Genomic DNA, 12040 nt, shown 5'->3' with positions numbered 1-12040 from the left:
CAAGCTGCCCCCAGAAACTTATACCATGACTTTGAACCATGATGCCATGGCATTGCAGGGCATAAAACAAAGAATAACAGAACAAACACTAACAATACATATCCATATTGGCAGGTGAAAGTCATCTCTGCTGTTTCGACTCTAGCAATACAAATACCAAAATACACAAATACCCACAGCACGAATGATTGAAAAAAAAATGTATGTCGCACTCAAATTTGGAATCTCAATAAAATCCTATTCAAAAAGTTCTAAAAGGCATCGTTTGGGTTTCATCTGGAAGTTTTGATTTTTTTTTTTTTTTTTCTAGATTTTGGGTCTATCACATTCAAAAATTGATTAAAAATCCCTTGATATAAGAAGGCACCATCTGGATCTCGGAGAAAGGAGGAAAGATACCGAACAATACTTTTCAAAACTCCAAACAAAGCCCTCCAATGTGTAAAAAAAAAAAAAAAAAAATACAATTCGATGAAACTAAACAAAAATAAAATAAAATCTGAAACTGAGATCCAAAACCACAGATAAATCCTAAATATTCAAAAGATAACAAGCATGATCAAACAAGAAGTCTTTTATGAGAAATGATAGAGATACCTGGACGAGATAGAGGGCGGTGGTGACGCCGGCGACACCCCATGCGGCAGCGGCCTGGATGTCCACGGGTTGGGGACGGACGGAAGGCTTGAGGAACTTGAACATGGCGGATCCGCTTGACATTTTTTTGATCGAATTCGAAACCCTAGTTAGACTTTTTGAGCTTCAGGCTTGGATTTTGATGTCCAAGGATTCGAGCCTTGGAGATATAAATATTAAATACTAATCCCAACTCCCAAGTGATCACCGTCCTTTGTTTTTATTGGTCAATGTGAAGGTCTACGGTTGTTTACAATGGATCCTCCACGTGCTATCTCTACCTTGTACCAAATCTTAGAATTAATTAATGAACTATTGTGGTCGTTTTCTTATTCTATGTTGTCAAAATTGAAAACCAATTCTTAAATGTGACGTTTACTCCCATAAAAATGATTTGTTTTCTTTTTTAAAAAATATGTCTTAATTAATATATATATATCTTTTTTTTTTTGAAAATTTAGTTTTAAAAATGGAATATATAGTGATGACATGTTTTAATTTTGTTTTTTTTAAGGACTACTTTAGTAAATAATTATGCAAATATATCAAAAATAAAATATTACAAATAAAAATTATTTTTAAAAATATTTATAAATATAAAAAAAAAAATTGAAAATTTCCCTATTTCTTAAATATAGTATTATTAAAAAATTTCTAAAAATTTGTCTTTTAAAATATTCTTCAATGAAATAAATAAATTTTGTTAAATCTTAAATTTAAAATATATATATATATATATATATATTCTAGCTCTCATTTCCCGTGTCTGATAATTAATGATTTTGGACCCAATGTCATACCTTTTACAAAATGTCTAGAATCTCAAATCAGACAACAAGGCCTTTGAGAGAGAATCAAGAAAACTTGGGAAAAATACATTGGTATTGAGTTTTATCTTTCCTATACTATCATCTCCCTCAACTCATCTTGCAGATTAGCTAAACTGAATTTGAGAGCTGGTTCTCACACCTCTCACTGTCATCCTTCTTTACCGTTGGCCCGCGGCCTTTGTCCGGACCGCCGATGATGCCCCATGTCTCAAATTGCCTTTGTCGAGCTCTGGCCCTCTCTTTCTCTTCATTAGATTTTGATGAGTAACAGTATGGACAAGAGACTCCATACTCCCACTCGGGGGCTTCCATGTCGGCATCGCTCACTGGTTTCTTGCACCCATAGCAAAGCTTGAAAGTTCCCTGAGCTAAGCCATGGTCGACAGAGACCCGCTTGTCGAACACAAAGCACTCGCCCTCCCAAAGGCTTTCGGTCTCTGGAACTTCCTCTAGGTATTTCAGAATCCCACCTTCCAAATGATAAACCTGATGAAGATTTAAAGTTAAGAGGGTGCAGAAAGTTAGAAATCAACTAATCCAGAAAAGATTCACAAATTGGTTAAATGCCACGATATGATATTGTTAGTTTGATGATAAATCTGTGGAGATGCCCCAAAATTGAAATTTGGATGGCTCGCTAGAATGAATGCATTTTAGCAAGTACTTTTGGCTAAACTGAAGATGGATATACCGAAGCCTTTCCATGGATCCAAACAGTAACACACTATGTTCATTAGGATGTATGCCAGAAACTAGGGCCCAGATGGGGAATTTACCTCTTTGAAACCTTTGCTAAGGAGAAAACTTGAAGCTTTCTCACACCGTATCCCACCTGTGCAGTACATGGCAACCCGTGGTGGCATTTTCTCTCCTTGAACCTCTGCTTGTTTCTTAGGGCTTCCATTTGAATCATTTGCCTCCACCTGAGAATGCTGGCCATCTGGTTCAGCAAGTTGGAACTGATCCTCCACCCAAGATGGGAATTCCTGGAATGCTGTGGTATATGGATCAACTGCCCCTTTGAACCTCCCAATTCTAGTTTCATAGTCATTGCGCACATCAATCACCACCTGAATATGTAAAAAGTCAAAAACAATTTATGTGGGGTGGTGGGGGGGAGGGCAATGAACCATGAAATAATAGCAAAGGTCAAGGATCAAACTCTAGGTTTGTACCCGCCCAACAGGAGTTAAAATGGATCTAAAGGGAAAAAGTTTCCTAAGAAAGCTGGTCTAAGATCTTGGAACTGAATTTCAGCAAATCAAAGAATATTTACTTACCACATCTGGATCACTAATCAATGCATTCCAATCCCTTGGGCTTACATACTTCCCAACTCTTTCGGTAGGTGACACAGTAGGCATTCCAAGAGAAACAATCTGGTTAAAATATAAACAAACCAAAGATAAGAACTACATTGTAGAAAGTATGATATGAGGTACTGCACAGGGTTAATAAGGAACAGAGAATCTTTAATCCAAATAGCTACCTCTTTCTTCAACTTGACCCTGACATGATCCCACCGGAAGGGTGCATCTTCCCCTGCTGCAAGAGGAGAACTGTTACTGTGTCCATGATGGATTGCTTCTTCCTCAGGACTCACAGGTGACTCAATCTGCCTTAGCCCTTTTAGGCGGTCATCTGTTTGAACGAATTCAAGAACTCTTTCCACTGATTCCCTCGTCCCACATATGCTGCCGTTGATTCCTTCTGGTGCAAGAATAATACCACCTGAAACACGCTGAACAGGATCAGCTCGGTGAGGTACTGTCAACTTGGACAACGAAGGCCAGAAGAATGAGTGAAAGATGAACGATGAGTCATTATCGAAACGCGAGTCATTCTGCTCAAATCAAAGCCATGGCACTCTACTACATAACATCAAACTGGTTTTATTGTTGTATCATTAGTTCAAAAGGATGGCGCCCTCTTCTGATCATAGCACCCTATAAGCACACACCATTTTGATCACCCGTCTCTAATCAAGACCCAAAATGCAAACCTTCGAGAGTTTCAATACATCCACCACGTTTATATCTTAAATAAAAAATATTTCTGCTCTTGAAATTGATCCAAAAAATGGGAAGCAACTAGCTTCTCTTAAATGCATACTACTAAATGATGCCTCATCCCTCTCTATTGAGACCAATTCACACAAACTTGTTACTACCAGAATAATTCTATTCGGAGTTGACTTCTATTAGGTCCCTAATTCCTATTTTAATTAGTTTCTAATTCTATTTAGTTTCTGTTTAGTATTAGTAGTTTTTATTAGGATGAGTTTTATTTTTAATAGGGTTCTACTTTCTATTAGGATGAGTTTCTATTGGTTTCTATTTCGTAGCCTATATAAATAGAAGGAATGTAATGGAAATGGGGATGATGAATTATTCTTAATAAGAAAAAAATTGTTCTCTCAATTCTCTCAATTTTGCATCTTTTTCTCTGGTCTTAAAGAAAACTATCAACCCAAAACCAGATTCTGGAAATTCAACATCCCATGGAAGTCACTTAGGAAGAGACATTGCTAGCAGACAGCAAAAATGAACCCAACTCCACATTTTTATTTTAATCATTTTCTGGTTCGATTCATCTACATTTTTTTCAATCAATAACAGTATTCACAAAATCCACCATGAAAAAACAATTCGAACAGATCTCAAAATTCCACAAATTACAGGAACTTATTTTAATATTAAAAGGAAAATTGCTTCCACACAGCAAAATAACTCAATCAATGATTCTATCTTTATCATTTTCTGGTTTGATTCAATCCAGATTCCTCGTACACTAATGGGCACATGGAACAATACCCTAATGAACAAAAATTTCAGAACAAATAAATATAGCATTTTTTTGTGAAGTTGAAAACTGAGAGAATTACCAGTTCCTCACAGAGGGCCTTCAAAGGCTTTCGCAAATCCGCGTGGTCGTGAAAATCGGCGAACTTATAGAAGGAGACCACCACGAGGGAGTCCCTTGACTGGACCTCTGAATCTTCTGAAGCTACAACGGGAGAAGCGGGGGTCACAGAGAAGCATTTAGAGAGAGTGATGCTCTGGGGAAAAGCCTGGGAACTGGAATTGGAATTGGGGACCATGGGGTTGGAAAAGAGGGAGAGGTGTGGAGTTCTGGAAGCTTCGGTGGCGGCTTTCATGGTGCGGTGGAGGCTGGGGTTAGGGTTAGGGCAGAGGTGTGAGGAACAAGAGAAGAGCATCCTCACCGAAGCCGCTCTGCACCTCAGCACAGGCGATGATAGCATTGTTCAACCCCCAAAATTAAATTGACGTCTTATAATTTAGGAGTTCAACTTTTCATCCCCACCGTTCAAAGTTTAAGGTAAGATCCAAAATCATTATATTAGGATACAAAAAGTGGATCCATACAAAATAATAACACCTAATAATCCAAATAATATGATCTAATAAATCGTCTTTTTTAGTACATACCAAATCGATGTAATAGTCCATCCTACAAATTATATTGTCAAAATATATTATCCATTAAAACTTTATTAAAAATTAAAAAGATTTTTATGATATGACATCTAAAATACGAAAATTAATAGTTAAAGTTCTTCATTTTGTTTAGTGAAAAAATTTATTGTATTTTTATTATAATATATATAGAAAAAGCTAAGTTATTGGAGATGTATCAATTATAAGCAAATGGGACTAAGGTACGAAAATAGAATAAATAGAACCTTGAAATGTTACGGGAAGAAATAAGTTATCAAAGTCTATCATAAGTCATATAACCATGTTATATTATTATACCTTATAGCAATGACAAAAATATCGCAAAATTTCGTCGATATATCATGTGTCGGTCATCTTCGGCTCAACATATGGCATAGAAATATCGATGTATCGATATTTCAATAATTTATCATAAATTTGGTTGATTTTTCGATGATATCGTATTTTTATTGATTTTTTGACAATTTTCTCAATATTTTGGTTTGGTTAATGCAGGCTAGCTTAGTCAAAGTGCAATCAAACCTTCAAAAATCTCAAAATGTTGGTTTGTTGTTGATTGTAGACTCTTCATTTTGTCCTCTTGGCACGTGCTTTTCTAAGTCTTTACTACATCTCCATTGGTGGTCACTATTTCTCACATTTTCACTATTTTTGGATCTCTTTTGAAAATATGTCTTGGAGGGATTAGGTGAATCCCGATCATGATTTTAGTGGCCCTAGGTTTAGTTTAAAAGTAGTTTAGAAGCCTTCTTTGAGTTTAGTTTAGTTTAAAAGTAGTTTATAAGTGTTCTTTGAGTTTAGTTTAGTTTAGAAGTAGATTATAAGTGTTCTTTGAGTTTAATTTAATTTGGTTTGAATTTAGTTTAATTTAGAAGTAGTTTAAATTAGTTCCTTGAGTTTAGTTTAGTTTAGAAATTGAGATTAGTTTAGTGAGGTTGGTTTACCCTAGTGAGTCTTAGAATAAGTTAGGAAGCTTTGGTTAAGAGCTTAGATGAGTTTAGAAGGTTTTAGTTAGAATGAGATTAAAGTGATGTTTGTTTTTTGGCTGAATAGAACAAACTAAAATATTTGGTTGAATAGAACAAGCCAAAATATTTGGTTGAATAGAACAAGCCAAAATATTTGGTTTTTTCTATTTAGTTAAAAGTAACATGTTGATATCAATCAATATAACTAAACTAAACTTATTGATAACAAGTTTACTTTAATTATATTGGTTAATATTAACATGTTATTTTTACCTTAATAGAAAAAAACAAATATTTTGGCTTTTTTTGTTTAGCAAAAAAAACAAGCACCTCCTAGGTGTTAGTTTAATTAGAGAGTATTAGTTAGAATTAGGTTAGTAGGTTGAATGAAGGTTAGAGAGAGTTATGTATAGATTAGTGAAGTAGTGTAGATAGAGAGAGCTTGGAGAGTAAGTTAGGAATTCTATAGAAGGAGGATGAAGTAGTGTAGGATAGGGAAAACTTGGAGAGTAAGTTAGGAATTCTCTAGAAGGGGGGTAAAGTGGTGTTGGTTAGTAGTGGCTTGGAAAAGAAAAAAGGGGTAAGATAAGAGAAAGAAGAGAAAAATTAAGCTATAAAGAAAGAGAATTTTGAGAGAACTTAGAGAGAAACAAGGAGGACTATGAAAAACTTGAGAAAGAGCTATGGAGAACTAGAGAGACCATCATCGAGTTGAAGAACATCAAGACAAAAATCGGATTTGGAAACACCTTAAGGTAAGATTATTTAATTTCCTAGCTTGATTTTATTTTCTATATCTTTTTTTTCTCTAACTTCTTCTCATTTTCATGATTTTTGATGTATTAGACTAGGTTTGGTGTAGATGTATAGGCCACATGGAGTGTTGGATTTTTTATGATCACTTGATGTTGAATGTTTGAGAATCATTGATGTTTATATATTGTGAATGTTCATGAATTTTGGTAATTATTTGATATTGTATCTTGAGAATTTGGTGAAAGTAATTTGAGGTTGAATGCTTAAAATTCATTGATGTTTACATGTTGATGGAGTTTGAGGAATTTTTGGAGATAGCATGTTGATGATCATATATTAAAGTTTGATTGAAAATTATTGATGATTAGTGTGTGAATGATTGGTGTTAAACATTGTTTGATACATGATTGAAATTATTTTTATGATCAATTTGAAGAATCCCTACACATGAAATTTTCTAAAAATTGGTTTTTTATTGACACTGTTGATAGTTCATTATACTTTTGAATTTGTAAATTGGAATTTGACCATTTAGAAACTTTTTAAAAAAATTCTAATTATTCCATGGTATTGTAGACTTCTTGAATTAGACTTTAGAATTTTGTTTGAAAAAAAAATGAATTAAAAGATATAAATCAATCTTTCAAAAGGTTCAATTTTCACTCTATTTTAGACACTCACACTTGTTTTACAAAATTAAATTATTAAACACCTCTTTAATTTCTTTGGATATTTTTTCCTTAATCTAGATTTCCTAGCTAGATTTGATTTTTGATACATAAAATATTAAGAAATGATTCATACAATGAGAGATATGATTTTTTTCTTCTTGTACTTACTACACAAGTATTCCTCTAGAGCTTAGAGATGTTAATTTAAGTTTAAATATGTTATGCATGTGATTTTTCCCTGTGATTATTTTTCATAAAAAAAAAAAAGGTATACCAAATGAGTTATGTGAATTTTTTTTTAGGATTTTAGGGCATCATTAAGTTAATTAAATAAATTAATTATTGCGTACTATGGAAATTTATTTTGTTCTGGATGGATTGTGCTTTTTATGAAATTTGGTACTAATTGAAGCATAACTAATTAAGCTAGCCTTTTAGGTTGTAATCTCGACATAGAGGACAGGTTGCCCAAATTTTTTCATGATAAAATTTAACCTTTAGATATTTTTTTAGATTTATTTTGTAGAGTCTTCTATTATGATCACTTGTTGATTTTTTTGTGAAGTAACTTAGTAACCTAATTTGGTTTAATTTAGTATTAATTGGGATATGCTTAATTAATTTGACCTTTTCAATATTAATCTAGACATGTTAAAAATATTATCTAATTTTTATTTTGATGTGATAACCTGTCTAGGTATTTGTTTGGAATTTATTTTTAGAAAACCGTTATTCTGCCTTGTTAATGATAATTCATATGTTTTTGACAATTTGATCACTTTTGGATATGCATGTAAACCACTATGACCATTGATTCGCATTGTAGATGAATTATGCATATTAGTTGAACTTTTCTTTAGATTAAAATCATTCATTAGATATTTTATGATGATTGATTCTCTTCGAGGGATATAAGTTAGTTAATATGCATGGAATTTATAAATGGTATACTTTACTCTCTTGAGTTTATTCATTGTCTTCTTTCATTTCCTTGATTTGAGACATGTTATACATATATAGGTTTAACCTTTGATCCTTTCTTTTGGTTCATTATCATTATTTATGAATTAACCTCATTTTATTAAAACACTTTTACATGCTAACAAGATACGCTCCTTTTCCTTATCTCTTTGTTTCTATTAGTATGTATGCTTAATTCCCATGATTGATTTGGTGAAGTGTATATTGTATACTTTCTAAAATTGTTGCTTGTGAATTAACTATTTTTGTTTTATGGAAGCCTTTAGCACACTAATAAAGTACGTTCCTCTCCTTGATTATTGAGTGTGTTTTGACTTGTTTGAATGAAACTTGGTTATATATTTGTATTTATGGTATCCACAGATTTACATATCAATTGTTATAGTTACCTTGACTTAATTAGTAGAGACCAGTTTTAGGGTTTAGAAGGGTGCTACCATTTTGGTACATTCCTGATAGGTAATTTGACCTTGCACTTAGAACTCGTTTGACACTGCTTTTAGTACAAGTGTTTTTATTGGAAGTGTTTCCTTCTACAACACTTTTGTGAAAAACCCTTTTATAAGAATCTGAAAAAAGTTATTCTAATAATGTTTTTAATGATATATCGCATAAGTACAAAAACACTTTCAATAATAAATTACTAAAAATGACATTTATTACAAAAAATAAACCAAAAAATTTTATTACAAAAAAATATATAAACATTTATTATATTGTTAAAAAAAACTAAAAAAAAAAATATTTTTATGAAAGGGAAGTGAAAAATGAAGAGGAGAGTGAAAGAAAAAAGGAAAATAGCGGGAAATGGTATTTTAGGAATATATGAACATCTTTGAAGTGTTTTTTTTTTAAAGAAACATGTTCGGTGTTTTTCTAAATTTTCAAAAGTATTTTTCAAAATATTGTCAAATACCTATTTTTTACCTTAAAAATGTTTTAAGTGTTTTTAGGGCTAGAAAAACTTTTTAAAAGTACTGCCAAAAGGACTCTTTGACTCAGGTTTTCAAAGACACATTTTTTCCAAATTACGAGTCATTTTTAGGGTTTTATTTCTTATTTTGTTTTTCCTTTAAAAAAAAAAAGTCGCAGTCCTATTTTTATATATATAAAAATTAAAATTTTACAAATAAAAAATGAATCTCACCATTGAACATGAATGCACGTGAAAAAATACGGGTCTACACAAGCGTTGGGACTCGAACCCAAGACAAAACATCCAAACAAAACCTTTAGATATACTATAATAAAATGTTACAATATTATTGTCTAATAATATTTAATGTAACTTAATAATACATGTACACTTAACAAAATTTATATTTTTTATCAACACATGATATTATTATCGAATATGACAAAGTATATCATAGATATATTAATTTATTTAACAAAACAACTTCAAAATATTTATTATTACTTCTTATATTAATTTTTGTTTTATCGATATTTTGTGTCAAAATATCCATTGATTTTTCTTGATATATTCGTAAAATCGAGTTATCAATATATCTATCAAAACCGATATTTTCATCATTGCCTTATGATCATGTTTGGAATGTTAAAATAGAAAATGAGAATAAGAAATTAATTTTATTCTTATTCACTAATATGTTTGAAGGATAAGAATAAAAAATTTATTATTATGAAAATCAAATCTCTCTTAGGACTTTAATTTATTCTTTACATTAAATTATGATGTACTATCATTCTAATCCTATTTTTATTCTTATTCCCCACATATAAACATAACTGAAAAATTATTTAAATCGAAATAATATTTTCTAAAGTCAAAAACAAAATTCCAATGGTAATTCAAAAAATACCTTTTAAAAAATATTATCTTGCAAACTAAGGCCATGAATTAAAAAAAAATGTTAAATCCTCAAAAGAAAATGGCAAAAAGACTAAAAAAACACTCTTACATTGTACATGTGAGTGTCAAAATCATTACCTTGGCCATGTTCCCAACAAGAAAGGACTACTTGAGCTTTTGCAACCAAGAAACCCTAAGCCTAAAACAAGTTATCCTAATATACTAGTGGGAACATTTCCACAACTTTCTATCATGCCGTTTTCCCATTGTCCCTTCAACAAATCCAAATGTATAACAACAATTGAGATTGCTTTTGCGATTTCTCTTTCTTCAATTTGCATTTTTTGTTTTTTTTTGTTTGTCCATGTACCATACTACTTTTCCATGAATCCATGAATAAGAAAAATGTTGAAAAGTATAGATTCAAGGACAAAGATTTTTTTCTTTTTGAAAAATTGGTGTGCATTCAAGGTTAAACAGTGAAGTTTCTATCAAATGAAATTTAATTTGATAGTGTTGGTAAACAATCTTTTTAATTATCAAAATCTTTTATGAGTAAAGTTATAATTGATACTCAATTGATGGATGAGAGTTAACTTTAAGTTTGGTTTCAGTGAAGTACTAATAAAAAAATTGTGAGAAAATAGTAAAGAAAGAAAAAATTGGTAAGGAAAAATATTTTTAATGGAAGATAAAAAAACAAAATCAAGTACAATTAAAAAAATTATAAATTTTAAAATTATTTAGTTTTTATATATAAGATAAAAAACAAGTGAAAAAAATTTTGAATGGGTATATCAAAATAATTTATTGTGTTTGTTTTTTACTTATTAGTATATAGATATTATAATGAAATGGTATAACTAATGTCTTTTTTTTTTTTTTTTTTTTGTATGTTGACTAGCATATCGATATTGCTTTCTAATTTTTTCGTAAGTGGAGAATAGAAAAGCCTTATGCATTTTCTCAAAATTTTACCCCCACAAATATAATATTTTGATCATGTATAGTTTCTTCTCATATTACTAGATAAACTATGCTAGTTTAACTATTTTTTTTTAAAAAAAATTCTTAGCAAAATGTTAAAGCAAGGTGGGAGAAACATACAAAAAATGGAATATATTCCAAATACATGCAGATAGTGTTCTTGTTGACTATGTGAATGGACTTCGCCCAGTTCTTTTTATGAAATGGTTGGAGGTGGACATCGTCTATATCCCTATTAATGTTTGAAGTATGCATTGGGTATTGAGAGTAATTCACCTTGCTCAAAGGAAAATAATTTTATATGACTCATTGATAAGCATTGATAATGATAATCGATTGAAAGACGTCATCATACCTTTAGCTAAATTGTTACCACGTATTTTGCATGTCATATCATATTATGGGGAGATTGGTGATCCTAAGAGTGACCAACAATGGGATATTGAACAGTTGTAAGATATTCCTCAATAAGAATATGAGCAAGTAAACAAATATCTAAACTTTCTTCTTATCATTTGTCTTTATGTTTTATACAATAATTTTTTTTAACAATCTTAATTTTGATTACTTGTGTTTCATGCAATGGTGATTGTGGAATGTTCTTAATTAAATATGCAAAATACTTAATGTATAATCATTCATTCAACTCATTGACCAGTGCCTTTATGGATTGGTTTTGAGAAAAAATGGCAATCAAATTTTTTACTTAAAAAATTTGCCCATGTAATGGGTTTGAATTTGACTATGTAATGGATTTATATGTTATTGAGGGTTGATTGTTATTTTGGATGAATTTGACTTGATGCTCAAAGTTATAGTTTTTGTAACGTAACTATGACTATTAACTTAATCATAATTAAGTTCTTTGTTAATGTAACTCAACCACTATTAAGTTTAAGTTAATGTAATGACTATG

The 12040-nt window shown here is 31.0% G+C and overlaps 1 protein-coding gene across 1 annotated transcript; it reads right to left on the bottom strand.

The window, feature by feature from the left end:
• Positions 1-1401: 1401 nt before the first annotated feature.
• LOC100253612 (rhodanese-like domain-containing protein 7) lies at positions 1402-4752 on the bottom strand. Its single transcript, XM_002275386.4, has 5 exons — positions 4351-4752; positions 2956-3207; positions 2747-2845; positions 2243-2536; positions 1402-1952 (listed from the first exon to the last, which is right to left on the bottom strand). The coding sequence occupies exons 1-5, from the start codon at positions 4726-4728 to the stop codon at positions 1575-1577; spliced, it is 1401 nt and encodes a 466-aa protein (XP_002275422.2). The 5' UTR covers positions 4729-4752; the 3' UTR covers positions 1402-1574.
• Positions 4753-12040: the final 7288 nt, after the last annotated feature.

This window comes from Vitis vinifera, chromosome 13 (assembly GCF_030704535.1).
Source record: "Vitis vinifera cultivar Pinot Noir 40024 chromosome 13, ASM3070453v1".
NCBI lineage: Eukaryota > Viridiplantae > Streptophyta > Magnoliopsida > Vitales > Vitaceae > Vitis > Vitis vinifera.
The sequence above is the reverse complement of the archived record's forward strand: the minus strand, read 5'-3'. Positions and strand labels throughout refer to the sequence as shown.

What these genes read in the sequence shown, in the direction of transcription:
- LOC100253612 (XM_002275386.4), bottom strand. Translation starts at nt 4,728, where the DNA reads ATGCTATCATCGCCTGTGCTGAGGTGCAGAGCGGCTTCGGTGAGGATG. An exon ending in AGGCCCTCTGTGAGGAACTG is followed by an intron (nt 3,208 to 4,350) that starts GTAATTCTCTCA and finishes GATCCTGTTCAG; the next exon opens with CGTGTTTCAGGTGGTATTAT. An exon ending in TGATTAGTGATCCAGATGTG is followed by an intron (nt 2,537 to 2,746) that starts GTAAGTAAATAT and finishes TTACATATTCAG; the next exon opens with GTGGTGATTGATGTGCGCAA.